General features: G+C 44.8%; 1 protein-coding gene across 3 annotated transcripts in view; it reads left to right on the forward strand.

Moving 5' to 3' along the window:
- Window positions 1–15,147, forward strand: part of ESRRA (estrogen related receptor alpha) — a 264,360-nt gene that overhangs the window by 145,806 nt on the left and 103,407 nt on the right. For all 3 annotated transcript variants that reach the window (XM_068259914.1, XM_068259915.1, XM_068259916.1), the window contains one exon: window positions 9,675–9,797. In XM_068259914.1, the coding sequence (XP_068116015.1) occupies window positions 9,675–9,797 (123 nt within the window). The remainder of the gene's footprint in view (window positions 1–9,674; window positions 9,798–15,147) is intronic.

Here is a 15,147-nt window from a genome sequence, read left to right on the forward strand (position 1 = left end):
TAGAGGATGAACCTTAAAATCGGTCAGTAAAGTCTACGGAGCAAGAGGCAGCTCTGGACCCCCCTGCGAGCATGTGGTCAACTTGTAATGGGTGTTACTAAAGCAGCAGATGAGTGTGCAGCAGTGGCTGTATATGCAGATATTGGCATAGATGACTGTGATAGCTCCTGGCACATGAAGGGCTATGAGCAGTTTGGACATAGAGGCAATGCAGCAGCAAAAAGTTGAGCGAAGGGGCCAGCAGCCAACCAACCAGCCTCACGAGAGTCACAACGCAGAGAAAGAGGAGGCTTGTAAAAGCATGGGCACCTCACATCATGATGCAACCGTCAGCGAAGCAGCAGAGGGAAAAAGGAGAGTTTGCTTGGACCTTTCCAGTCTTGACCTTCTTCCCTCTTAAACCAGATAAGTGCATGGCATTCTGCATCCTCTGCCTAAGACTAGAGGACATGCTGGATCCCTTTTAGGGAATGCTGTCTCATATGTTGAAAAACCACAAACCTATATGGAACTACTACTTGAGATCCAATTAAAGTAGGGTTAACCTAATCTTTAGCTATTTCACTTTCTCCATCTCCTTTTATTTCTTCTCCAAATCCCATCGATACTGAGGCTCAGGATGTTTATGCAAGCTTGTCAAGGGACAAGAATGTTGCAGGTTATAGACGCATGTTTCGTGGGTCAGATGGTGCATGTCACCCTTTGCTGGTTATGCCATCAAAGTTCCTTCACTGTTCTGTCTGAAATACTTTTCCTCATGGACATTCAAGCATGACTGTCGTCAGATAATGTCCATCACCTCACTTTTTTGAAAGTTAAGGAAAGGTGGGTTACTACCACATTTAAGCCACCCACCACACATGACTGATGCAAGCATTGTAGCCTGCCAAGGTGCCCCTCAGGGGAAAGATCATTTGATATATTTTGTCCAAACAGTGAATTAAAATGGCTGGAGTGGTGCAATGAAAATAAGCGATGAGTAGAGGACCACAAGTACAGCCCAGTGCCTGCACTGTAATTGTTCACTTGTCTGTAATTATGGTTTAATCAGTGGCGTAGTGGTTAGCACTCTTACCTAGCAGTGCTGGGTCCCTGGTTCCAATTCCAGCCAGGGCAATATGCACAGAGTTTGTATGTTCTTCCTGTGTCTGTGTGGGTTGCCTATGGGCTCTCTGGTTTCCTCCCACATCCCCAAAACATATGGATAGGTTAATTGACCTCCCCTTAAATTGGCGCTATACTACAATACATACTCTACACAATACATGCATAGACATAGGAGTATGGTAGGGATTAGATTGTGAGCCCCTCTGAGAGACAGTTAAGTGACAAGACAATATACTCTGTACAGTGCTGCGGAAGAGTTCAGCACTATATAAATACTAAATAATAATAGCAGTAAACTTTCTGCCTGTCAATCTTGGTTACATTACATATGTACAGTGAAGGGGAAGAGTGGGGGGAGTGGCGACAAAGGACTATGTATTTAGAGCTGGAAACAGTATTTAGAGCTGGTGATATGCTACATTTAGAGGAGGAACACACACACACCACACACACTACACACACACACACACACACACCATATAGGGTGGATTCATAATACAGGGAGTGCCCAAGTACAAACAAGCTGCCAAACCTGTCTCATTCTGTTGCACACTCCCTTCCTTTCAGGCTGGACTCTGGCAGGGAAGTGAGAGCACAACTTCCGCTGCGCTATGCTCTGCACTGGGCTGGGGAGCACAGGAGGGTGATGGGGACAGATAGTGGCATAGGGGCACGTAATGAGGCACAAAGTGGGACAGATGGAGGCACAGTAGGGGACAGAGGGAGGCACAATAATGGACAGAAGGCGGTACAGGGGACAGGAGGAGTCACAAAGGGAACAAGAGAAGGCAGAGGGAGGTACAGAGGGAAGCACAGGGACACTGAAGGAATCACAAAGACGGAAGGAGGCACAAAGGGGAAACAAAAGGGGGGGGAGGAGGCACAAAGGCGGTCAGAAGGAGGCACAATAGGGGACAGAAAAAGGCAAAGGGGGTCAAATGTTAATCAGCGCTTCAGGCACGACAGTTAGTAGACCCGTGGCGTATCCTGAACCCGACTAGCCGCGAATATACCTTTTTCTCTCACCCCCATAATTTATATTCGCGTATTGATTATATTTTCTCCTCACACAACTTGCTATCGGAGATTGTTGAGGCAGATATTGGTTCGAGAACAATCTCTGACCATGCAGCTGCAACAATATCTTTTTCTATTCTGGAGAAGAGGAGGGGTCCAATGAATTGGCGCCTGAACACATCCTTATTAAAAGATAGGGAAGTGAGCGAGAGAGTAAGGGGCGCTATTGAACGGTATTTCAATACTAATAACACAGAAGATATGTCACCAATGTCACTCTGGGCAGCACATAAATGTGTCATCAGGGGAATCCTTATCCAGGAGGGGAGTAGGAAGAAACGGGCGCAAAATGAAGCAATAGAAAAATCTCTCTTAGAACTACGTAGGTTAGAACAACTTCATAGAAACTCACCTTCTAGTGGGATTATGGAAGCTTTGAAAGCCGAAAGGGAGAAACTAAAGTCCTTATTATTTTTCAGGGCACGTCTTGCTGCACAACGCTGCAAAAGACACTACTACGAGTACGGAAATAAATGCAGTACCCTCCTGGCTAGGGCCCTGAGAGCACAAGTAGTCTCAAACTACATCCCACATATCAATGACTCTACCTCAGTTAAACACCATAGGACAGCTTCTATTGCTAGAGTTTTTAAAAAATTCTATGCAAGTCTATACAATATCTTAGCGGAGTCCCCCGGGACCCCCCGAGCTGCACAACTATCTAAACTAAAGGAGTACTTAACCCAGTCACGGATGCCGGCACTGTCAGAGGATGAGATTAAGGAAATTGCAGACCCTATCTCTATTGAGGAATTAAAACTAGCAATTTCCCAATCACCTACTGGTAAGGCCCCAGGCCCTGATGGGTTCCCTCTTGACTATTACAAACATTACTCGGGCTTGCTACTCCCATTCTTAGTTAAAGCTTACAACTCACTCTCTGATGAATCCAACACCCACGTCTTTCCCGAATGATATGCTGCTCTCACATATTACAGTCATTCATAAAGCAGGCAAGGACTCCTCGCTCTGCTCTAACTACCACCCTATTTCCTTGCTTAATATTGATCTTAAGCTATTTGCGAAGATCATAGCAAATAGACTGTCCCCCTTTATGGGAAAACTGGTCCATTACGACCAGGTCGGTTTCATCCCAACACGTGAAGCTAGGGATAACACGATCCCGACATTGGGGGCGATACACTGGGCACGGTCGAAGGGCTCACCGATGATGCTTCTTTCCACTGATGCGGAGAAGGCCTTTGACCGTGTCCAGTGGGACTTTATCCAGAACACCTTAAAGCATATCGGATTACCCCATTCTATGCTTTCATATATTATGGCCTTGTACTCAAAGCCCTCAGCGCGCATTAAAATTAATGGTGAAATGTCAGACCCATTCCCCATCACAAACGGAACACGCCAGGGTTGCCCGCTTTCCCCGTTCATATTTGCCCTTACACTAGAGCCCCTACTAAGAACTATACGGGCTAATAATGATATTTGTGGTCTTCGATTGCCTTCTGCAGAACATAAAATCGCTGCTTACGCAGATGACCTGCTTTTTTATATTACCAGCCCCCATATTTCCCTACCAAACCTACTGAAAGAATTTAATAGATATGGTCAGTTGTCCAATTTCAAAATCAATCTCGGCAAATGTGAAGCGTTAAATGTTAACATAGACCCGGAACTCCAACAGAGGCTGGAAGCAAATTTTCCATTTAGGTGGTCAATCCGGGCCTTAACATATCTTGGCACTAAAATTCCTAGTAACCCTGTTGATATATTTCAGCTTAACTATAAGCCGCTCTTAGCTAGGGTAAAATCAGATTTACAGCGTTGGGATGTCACTAAATTTTCTTGGTTCGGCCGTATTAGCATTATAAAAATGAATCTGCTCCCCCGCTTTCTTTACCTGTTCCAGACCCTCCCTGTGGCAGTGCCGGCTCTATATTTTAAGGAAATCAGACAATGTTTCCAGCGTTTCATTTGGCAGAGTATGCCCCCGAGATTGAGATACTCAGTATCCATTCTCCCTAAGGAGAGTGGAGGCCTGGCCATTCCCAGTCTACAGCTCTATCACGCAGCGGCGACATTGGTGCGTATCGTGGACTGGCATAGGCATGACTCGCTTAAACAGTAGGTCACAATGGAACATGACTTATCTCACCCTTCACTGAAACATTTGATATGGGCCCCAGACAGGGCCGCTGTCTCGGGCATTGCGTATCCATTGGTCTCCCACACACTGCAACTATTCGCTAAATACAACAAAAAAGGCTTGCTGTCTGAGTTCCCTTCTCCCCTAATACCACTGTTAGACAATCCTGGGTTTCCTCCAGGCATGTGCAAGAGGGCATACTTACATTGGCGAGGGAACCACATCTTAAGAGCGGGTCAATTACTGAAAGATGGGAGTTGGCTGGACCTGGGTCCTCTCCGGGCTCAGAGGAAAAACCCCTTATTGGATGGCTGGCCCTTACTACAATTTAGACACTTTCTCCTGAGTCTGGGATCTAGACAACAACTTTCACGTAATCTTTTACAATTTGAGACGCTATGCTCAGGTGAAGGCTATATCACTAGAAGCATATCTCAGATTTATAGGATTTTGTCTACCTGTGGAGAAACTGCATCATATTTGCGTTCTAGGTGGGAGGAGACGTTGGGCACTGTTTTCTCTGACTCCCAGTGGCAAAAGGTGATTATTCTAGCCCAAAAGACGTCAGTTGCTGCTCATATACAGGAGTCAAGCTACAAGCTATTTACACAATGGTACCGTACGCCTGATAAACTGAATAAAATATTTCCCTCAGTAAGCCCCCTTTGTTGGAGATGTGGCTCACAACAGGGGACGTTCTTGCATATTTTTTGGAGCTGTCCAAACCTTGCCACATACTGGGAGTCGGTGAGGGCAATTATGTCCAAGGTTACTGGAGTCGAACCCTCCTCGGATCCAGCATACTACCTGATACACAACACCCCCAGAAGCCTGAGCAGATATAAAAAATCACTATCTAAACACCTGATAAATGCTGCTAGGCTGCTCATTGCTCGGCACTGGAAATCCACATCCGCGCCTTCAGTCCAGGAGTGGCTATTGGAGGTACAACATATTAAACGGATGGAGAATCTTACCCAATCTATACATGATAGGGAGGAGCAGTTTAGCCGTACATGGGCCCCCTGGCATGAATATGAGGAAACAGATGAGTTTGCAGAACACATACGCACATAAGGGATTAGACAACCTTTTTATTCAATAAAAATCGGGGAGTTGACATACATGGACGTTGAGACTTATCCAGCCGAAAAGCTTCATGGGCCCTGTTCTCCCTTCCCTCCTCCCCACGCCTCACTGAGGTTTATTTTTCACACTACCCTACTGATTTACACTTGGCCGCGAGTCTACACTCCTGTTTCTATTTTCTCTTTGTTATTCCCTTCTTCTTCTTTTCCTCTTCTTCCTAGAGACTTTTCTCTTCTCTACTGTTAGTTGTTTTGTATATGTAGAAATGCTCCGGACCGGAAGTGCTTGAGCACTTCTGTCACCCGCCAGGCTAAAATGTCACACCATGAAGCATGAACTCCTAGGTATAACTTTTCTTTAATAGTTGGATGGGTCCGGGTGGGTGTTCCCTTAGGGCCCCGGACCCACCCTAGTTTCGAATCCTCCCTATTGGGGGGTTTAGTGTAGGCGAACCGCCTAGGCACACATGGGGGCAGCCATGTGGTTGATGGGTTACTGGTGTAGCTTGCATTGTTGCTCTTTACCTGGTTTATTTCATGAGGTCTATTTTGTGCTTGTTTTCTGTCCATACTGTGAAGCAATCCTTACCAGGTCAACACTGTTAGTTGACCACTGACTATGTTCTTTTGTTTTTATACATAGTATGTGATTCTATGTTGTATGTTGCCTTTTATGTTAAAAATCTTTTAAATAAAGAATCTTTAAAAAAAGAAAAAGGCAAAGGGGGACAGAAGGAGGCATAGGGGCCAGGAGGAGGCACAAAGGGGACAGAGGGAGGTGCAGAGGTGGCACAAGGGGACTGAAAGTGGCACAAATGGGGGCAAAGGGGGTGAGATGGCACAATGGGACATAGTGGAGGCTGCCTGCAACTAAACTATCTGGACCTTGTCATCTCTGCACTCCTAGAACCGGTGATGATGTTTTTGTTCAGGACACTGAACTTCCTGCTTGCTGCACACAGGCAGCAGAAGCAGGAGATCAAACACCCACGCAGCAGGAGGAGATCATCAAACACCCACAGGAGGCGGGGCTTTATTTGGGGTGGGGCAGGGATTAATCCAAAATCTGACAAAAAGGGGCAGGAGGAGGGATAAGCCAGGAGGAGTCACAAAGAGGACAGAAGGAGGCAGAGGGGAGCACAGGGGGCAGAGGTGGCAAAGGGAGACTGAAGGAGGCACAAACGGGAGCAGAGAAGGGACAAGGGTACAGAAGGAGGCACATGGGGGGGCAGAGGGAGCCACGCCGGGGGAAAGGAGGCGGCATAGGGGGGCACAAAGGGAGGCGCAGAGGTGCCACAGAGGGAGGCACAAAGGTGGACAGAGGGGATGCACAGGCAGGTGAGGTGGCACAGAGGGACTTAGTGGATGCTGCCTGCAAATTACACTATCCGGACCTTGTGATATCTGCTCTCCTAGGACCGGCGATAATGCTTCTGTTCAGGACACCAAACTTCCACACACGCAGCAAGCAGAAGCAGGAGTTTGAACACCCATGGGAGGTAGAGCTTCATTTGGGACGGAGCTTAATCAATGGGGCATGATGCTTTCCAGGCAATGGCCTGGAAAGCTCGTACTTAAAATACACAGCACCAAGCTGTAAGAGTAAAAATTACCACGGGAAATTGTTATATGTATGCAGGGCTGAGGAGTCTGAGTCGGAGCAGTTTTAAGTACCTGGAGTCGGGGAAAAAATGCACCGACTCTGACTCCTAATGAATTCAAACTGTAATTAAAATAGAAAATATGATAAAATGTTCTATTTCTCAGATAATAGTCATAAATTATATATACAGTAATAGCTGTGCTTAGCCCGCAAAAAATGAAATAAACCAAACAAAAATAGTTACTTGTGCTGCTTCAATAAAGCAGTCCCCATATTTTTAAAGTCAGATATACATATCTGATTGTGACTGTATATATGTGTACACAGGAATCTTTTATATATGTTACGGCCAGAACCCGAAGTTTGGCCACTTCTAGTTCTGGCAGGCCAATGTGCGAACTGGCCGCTGCGCTGCGGCCAATGTGAGAAATGGAATGATTCCTGTAACGTTAATGTATCTTTTGGCCACAGCGCAGCGGGCAAATGTATCACATCTTAGTTAATTTAATAAAATTAAGCCGGCGGCAACGTAACAGATGGAGCCGCTGGCTTTTCCTCAGCCTCTCTCTCCTCCGCCTCTCTCTCCTTCTCTTATGGCCAGCTGGGGGGGGGGGGGACACGCGTGCCCCCCCAGAGTCGTTCGTCGCGGCAGGGAAATCCTGCCGTTCTTGCAGAGCGGGTGATGGCAGAAGCAATGTCTGCAGCCTCCCCGCTCTGCTCTTCTGCCGCGACGAACGACTCTGGGGGACACGCGTGTCCCCCCCCCCCCCCCCCGGCTGCCCATAAGAGGAGAGAGAGGCGGGGGGAGGAGAGAGAGGCAGAGCAAAAGCCGGCGGCTTCATCTGTTACATTGCCGCTGGCTTACTTTCATTATATTAACTAAGATGTGATACATTTGCCCGCTGCGGCCACAAGATACATTAACGTTACAGGAATTATTCCATTTCTCACATTGGCCGCAGCGCAGCGGGTTGCCAAACTTCGGGTTCTGGCCGTAACATATATACTAAACATCTATGCTGTAAGAATAAAGCCTGATGTGTAGCTGTCCCACTAATAGAGATGGTCAATGAGATGCAAATAATTCTGCGTTGATGCTGGTTTATGCAATGTATGCACTACTTTTGCACATGAAGTCAAATAATTTGATATGTTGGTAAAATTAGCCCCCTTCAGACTAATCAGTCGCTCGCTGTCCTCCTCCACCACCTGGATCTTCTGCTATGAGTCCCGGTAATTCAGCCAGTCAGCGCAGTCCATGCCGCTTCCACAGCCAGGAGTGTTTTGTATCTGCGTAATAGTGCTGCGCAGGTGTAGTACATTCCTGGAGGCGGAGTGTGTGCATGCGCACTATGCCCTACTGGCTTAAGTACCTGGACCCATAGCAGGAGATCCAGGTGGCGAAGCAGCACAGCGATGACTGATTAGCCTGAAGGGGGCTGGAGGAATCCCTAGGTATGTATAAAACTTTTATCTGTCTCAGGTTTACTTGAAGTTATACAGTAGTACTGTACTCTGCATATGCACTCCCACAGAGCTGCAGGGAATCCACTGAAAATGTTGTGCACATTGAACACACAGGGATTCTTCCTCCATTACACATGAACAATGTGTAATGGAGGAATAATCCCCTCATTCTCCTGCAGAGTACCTAAACATCACTCTTACATGTACCCATAGTGAAATTGCCTAGGGCCTGATAGATTTTCTTTGTTCCGGTCTGTACCTTCTACAAGTACTCTTACCAAGGACTAGTTTTAGGCCTCGTTCACATCTATGCAGTGCAGATGGCCGTGCGATTGGAACGCCACATGTACGATCGCACGCCATCTGCACTGCTACCTGCTGCACTGCTGATCCCATCCATTGACAGTGAATGGTCAGCTCTGCGCTTGCGGGCAGAATGCATGCAGCAGTACAGAGGCACATCATAGCGCATCGTACTGCTGCACAACGTATTTGATGTGATCTGCCTCTAATAAATTTAGTCATAGACTTAGGCCTCGTTCACATCATTCGCGATTCCGTGCGCATTTGGAAGCGCTTACGACGTGGTAACATGCAAGAACGGCTGAAGGGTATAGACAGCCCCTTTGCCGTTCTTGCATGTTACCACGTCATACGCGCTTCCGAATGCGCACGGAAGTGCGTATGATGTGAACAAGGCTTAAGTCTATGACTAAAATTATTAGAGGCAGAAGATCAGCTGGATAGCCAGGTAACTGGTATTGTTTTTAAAAGGGAATAAATATGGCAGCCTCAATATTCCTCTCAGTTCAGTTGTCTTTTAAAATTCCTAAGCGTTGGCAGTTAAGAGATGCATTTTATGTTGCATACTTTAAATCAACAAGATTGTAATATGCAAATTAGAGGAGTCAGAGTCGGCGGAATCCTAACCTGAGCAGTCGGAGGATTTTTGTACCGACTCCACAGCCCTGTATGTATGTCATTCTGCTTATCCCTTAAGGTTTACTTGGAGATTTACCATTGATCTTTACAAAAATTGAGGAATGTATGGGGGCACCCTTACTCATTTGAGGTCTCTTGCATCTATTTTTGACTTTTTAAGAAGACAAAGTATGTTGACTTGTAATTTAAAAAAAAAAAACCTCACGTTTTTGTATATATGTATTAATTGTTTCAGCAAAATTTACATAAAAACCCACCAGCAATGTGACTTCTCTATTAATTATAGGTGTGCGTTTAGACCGTGTTAGAGGTGGTCGTCAAAAATATAAAAGAAGACCAGATGGAGACGTTCTGCAGTATACCTCTGGAGGACAATCCCAGCAAAGTTCAACAGTTGTAAAAAAACAAGGTGACATTTTTCATAAAAAAAAAAAAAAAAAAAAATGTACAGCACTGTCCTTGAACCTCACTTTACTTAATTTGATAAAAAAAAAAAACCTTTCACGAATTGGGACAATTAGACTCAAAAGTGAAAACATTCCTTCTTGGCTCCAGATAGCAATCAGATGAAATCCTTGGATCAACATTGCCAGGAGCAGAAAAGAGCATCAACTCACCTCTCCGCACTGGAATCTCTCTTCAGTCTTGTCTAGCTCCTGCTATCCATAACTTTAGTGGCATCATGTAACAAGACATTGGAGTCAAAGATAGGGAACACTGGACGTGGATGAAGAGAGATCTCTGAGCGAGATAGAGATGAGTAAATGACTTCTCAGACACACTCCGCTAACTACTCTGCAGTCACTGGTCGAGAAGGGGCACAGGAATCATGGGGGGGGGGGTAGTTGGGAGGGTCGACCACAGTGTAGTGCTGTCACTTCTTACTATAGTGTAGTGACCATACTCCAGATGGAGCCACGCAGGTAAATTATGGAGAGCTAGCATGTTAGAACAGAAAATAAAATTACATGTATTCCACAATTGTATTTGCTTTAACTGCTGCTGCTGCTACTTGGTATTGTATACGTATGCTTAACTTGTAAACAGTATTCCCAAGGTCCTCTCCAAGTCTGATGTTTCTAGTTGTGAAACAGGTGGTTTCAGCGCACGGAGCTTATTGTCAGGTGGCAAAACCAGGTGCCACATAGCAGCAAGGTAATGCTTCGTGGGAAGTGTAAGGGTAATTTGGGCCTCCGGTTGGCCCTGAATTGCATCTCCCTCCGAGGGTGTATAGTATTTAACACCACCTTGGAGTTTTGTGGCAGCACGGAGAGTCGTCATTTGCCTCTCTCAGTGCTCAACTCGCCGACGATGCGTACATACATACGGTACTCCCCAGTTGTATACAGGTCCTTTTAAAAAAATTAGCATATTGTGATAAAGTTCATTATTTTCTGTAATGTACTGATAAACATTAGACTTTCACATATTTTAGATTCATTACACCACAACTGAAGTAGTTCAAGCCTTTTATTGTTTTAATATTGATGATTTTGGCATACAGCTCATGAAAACCCAAAATTCCTATCTCAAAAAATTAGCATATTTCATCCGACCAATAAAAGAAGTGTTTTTAACACAAAAAAAGTCAACCTTCAAATAATTATGTTCAGTTATCCACTCGATACTCGGTCGGGAATCCTTTTGCAGAAGTGACTGCTTCAATGCGGCGTGGCATGGGGGCAATCAGCCTGTGGCACTGCTCAGGTGTTATGGAGGCCCAGGATGCTTCGATAGCGGCCTTAAGCTCATCCAGAGTGTTGGGTCTTGCGTCTCTCAACTTTCTCTTCACAGTATCCCGCAGATTCTCTATGGGGTTCAGGTCAGGAGAGTTGGCAGGCCAATTGAGCACAGTAATACCATGGTCAGTAAACCATTTACCAGTGGTTTTGGCACTGTGAGCAGGTGTCAGGTCGTGCTGAAAAATGAAATCTTCATCTCCATAAAGCTTTTCAGCAGATGGAAGCATGAAGTGCTCCAAAATCTCCTGATAGCTAGCTGCATTGACCCTGTCCTTGATAGAACACAGTGGACCAACACCAGCAGCTGACATGGCACCCCAGACCATCACTGACTGTGGGTACTTGACACTGGACTTCAGGCATTTTGGCATTTCCCTCTCCCCAGTCTTCCTCCGGACTCCTTGGCACCTTGATTTCCGAATGACATGCAAAAGTTGAGCAACAGTCCAGAGCTGCTTCTCTGTAGCCGAGGTCAGGCGCTTCTGCCACTGTTTCTGGTTCAAAAGTGGCTTGACCTGGGGAATGCGGCACCTGTAGCCCATTTCCTGCACACGCCTGTACACGGTAGCTCTGGATGTTTCTACTCCAGACTCAGTCCACTGCTTCCGCAGGTCCCCCAAGGTCTGGAATCGGTCCTTCTTCACAATCTTCCTCACAGTCCGGTCACCTCTTCTCGTTGTGCAGCGTTTTCTGCCACACTTTTTCCTTCCCACAGACTTCCCACTGAGGTGCCTTGATACAGCACTCTGGGAACAGCCTATTCGTTCAGAAATTTCTTTGTGTCTTACCCTCTTGCTTGAGGGTGTCAATGATGGCCTTCAGGTCGGCAGTCTTTGCCCATGATTGCGGTTTTGAGTAATGAACCAGGCTGGGAGTTTTTAAAAGCCTCAGGAATCTTTTGCAGGTGCTTAGAGTTAATTCGTTGATTCAGACGATTGGGTTAATAGCTAGTTTAGAGAACCTTTTCATGATATGCTAATTTTTTGAGATAGGAATTTTGGGTTTTCTTGAGCTGTATGCCAAAATCATCAATATTAAAACAATAAAAGGCTTGAACTACTTCAGTTGTGGTGTAATGAATCTAAAATATATGAAAGTCTAATGTTTATCAGTACATTACAGAAAATAATGAACTTTATCACAATATGCTAATTTTTTGAAAAGGACCTGTATGTATTTCATATGCTGCTGTTCTGCCAACATTCTGCTGTTAGCACACCCAAGGTGCATGACTTTAGTTATCCACCTTAAATTTCATCTGCCTGCCCATACGGCCATTTTGTCCCGATCCTGTTGTTATATGTCTCTATCTTGCTTTAGTGTTGACAATCCTGCATAATTTTGTATCGTCTGCAAAGATGGCAACATTGTTCTGTATTCCATCTACTCAGTCATTGTGACGTCTGTTCTCAGTCGTCGTACGATTTTCGCAAACTCTTTGTAATTACCCAACACATATTTCTCTGCAGTGTCGAACAGAACAGGTAATTTTAAGTTTTGAGGGTTTTTTTGTCCTTTGTCCCTGGCTCTGCTTGCAACTTTGTCCCTGGCTCTGCTTGCAAACAACTGTTTTTTCAATTGCAGAACCTTCCAACCAAGTGTGAAAAGCTCTCACAAGACCCCCCCCTAGAAGGTTAACAGCCCATCCATCAGATCATCTCAGATACAGTGATTATTCATACAATTATTCATACACCTGGCAAAGTTTGACTTAAAGTAACTTTTATTCAACCAGCAAGTAATTTTTTCATGGGAAATGACATGTGTGTCTCCCAAAAGATAAGAAGACGATGTACAAGAGGCATTACAGTGGGATGTGAAAGTTTGGGCAACCTTGTTAATCGTCATAATTTTCCTTTATAAATCATTGGTTGTTAGGATAAAAAATGACACACACAGTGATATTTTAGAAGTTAAATTAAGTTTTGTTGGATTTACAGAAAGTGTGCAATAATTGTTTAAACAAAATTAGGCAGGTGCATAAATTTGGGCACCACAAAAAAAGACATGAAATCAATTTTTAGTAGATCATCCTTTTGCAGAAATTACAGCCTCTAAATGCTTCCTGTAGGTTCCAATGAGAGTCTAGATTCTGGTTGAAGTTATTTTGGACTATTCCTCTTTACAAAATATCTCTAGTTCATTCAGGTTTGATGGCTCCTGAGCATGGGCAGTTCTTTAACTCACACCACCGATTTTCAATTATATTCAGGTCTGGGGACTGAGATGGCCATTCCAGAACGTTGTACTTGTTCCTCTGCATGAATGCCTTAGTGGATTTTGAGCAGTGTTTAGAGTCATCGCATTGTTGAAAGTTCCAGCCCTGGCGCAGCTTCAGCTTTGTCATTGATTCCTGGACATTGGTCTCCAGAATCTGCTGATACTGAGTGGAATCCATGTATCCCTCAGCTTTGACAAGATTCCCAGTCCCTGCACTGGCTACACAGCCTCACAGCATGATGGAACCACCACCATATTTTATTGTAGGTGGCAAGTGTTTTGCTTGGAATGCTGTGGTGTTTTTTCCTCCATGCACAACGCCCCTTGTTATGCCCAAATGACTCCATTTTAGTTTCATCAGCCCACAGCACCTTATTCCAAAATGAAGTTGACTTGTTCAAATGTGCTTTAGCATACCTCTAGTGGCTCTGTTTGTGCTGTGGGAGGAGAAAAGGCTTCCGCTGCATCATTCTCACATCAAGCATCTCCTTGGCAAAGTACGCCGAATGGTTGAACGATGAACAGTGACTCCATCTGCAGCAAGATGATGTTGTAGGTCTTTGGTTCTGGTCTGTGGGTTGACTCTGACTGTTCTCACCATTTGCCGCTTCTGTTTATGAGATTTTTCTTGGTCTGCCACTTCGAGACTTAACTTGAACTGAGCCTGTGGTCTTCCATTTCCTCAATATGTTCCTAATTGTGGAAACGGACAGCTGAAATATCTGAGACAGCTTTCTGTATCCTTCCCCTATACCTTGATGGGGAATAGTCTTTATCTCCAGGTCATTTGAAAGTTTTTTTTGAGACCCCCATGTTGCTACTATTCAGAGGACATTAAAAAAGGAGGGAGACTTACAATTGACCCCCTTAAATACTCTTTCTCATTATTGGATTCACCTGTGTATGTAGGTCAGGGGACACTGAGCTTACCAAGCCAATTTGAGTTCCAATAATTAGTTCTAAAGGTTTTGGAGTCAATCAAATTACAACTGCCTAATGTTATTTAAACAATTATTGCACACTTTCTGTAAATCCAATAAACTTCATTTAACTTCTCAAATATCACTGTGTGCTACTATGATATACAGTGGGTTGCAAAAGTATTCGGCCCCCTTGAAGTTTTCCACATTTTGTCACATTACTGCCACAAACATGCATCAATTTTATTGGAATTCCATGTAAAAGACCAATACAAAGTGGTGTAGACGTGAGAAGTGGATCAAAAATCATACATCATTCCAAACATTTTTTACAAATCAATAACTGCAAAGTGGGGTGTGCGTAATTATTCGGCCCCCTGAGTCAATACTTTGTAGAACCACCTTTTCCTGCAATTACAGCTGCCAGTCTTTTAGGGTATGTCTCTACCAGCTTTGCACATCTAGAGACTGAAATCCTTGCCCATTCTTCTTTGTAAAACAGCTCCAGATCAGTCAGATTAGATAACCAGCGTTTGTGAACAGCAGTTTTCAGATCTTGTCACAGATTCTCGATTGGATTTAGATCTGGACTTTGACTGGGCCATTCTAACACATAGATATGTTTTGTTTTAAACCATTCCATTGTTGCCCTGGCTTTATGTTTAGGGTCATTGTCCTGCTGGAAGGTGAACCTCCGCCCCAGTCTCAAGTCTTTTGCAGTCTTCAAGAGGTTTTCTTCCAAGTTTGCCCTTTATCCCTGACCTGTCTGGTGTGTTCTTTGGACTTCACGGTGTTGTTGCTCCCAATATTCTCTTAGACAACCTCTGAGGTCGTCACAGAGCAGCTGTATTTGTACTGACATTAGATTACACACAGG

The sequence above is a fragment of the Hyperolius riggenbachi genome, chromosome 11, assembly GCF_040937935.1.
Source record: "Hyperolius riggenbachi isolate aHypRig1 chromosome 11, aHypRig1.pri, whole genome shotgun sequence".
In the NCBI taxonomy this organism is placed as follows: domain Eukaryota; kingdom Metazoa; phylum Chordata; class Amphibia; order Anura; family Hyperoliidae; genus Hyperolius; species Hyperolius riggenbachi.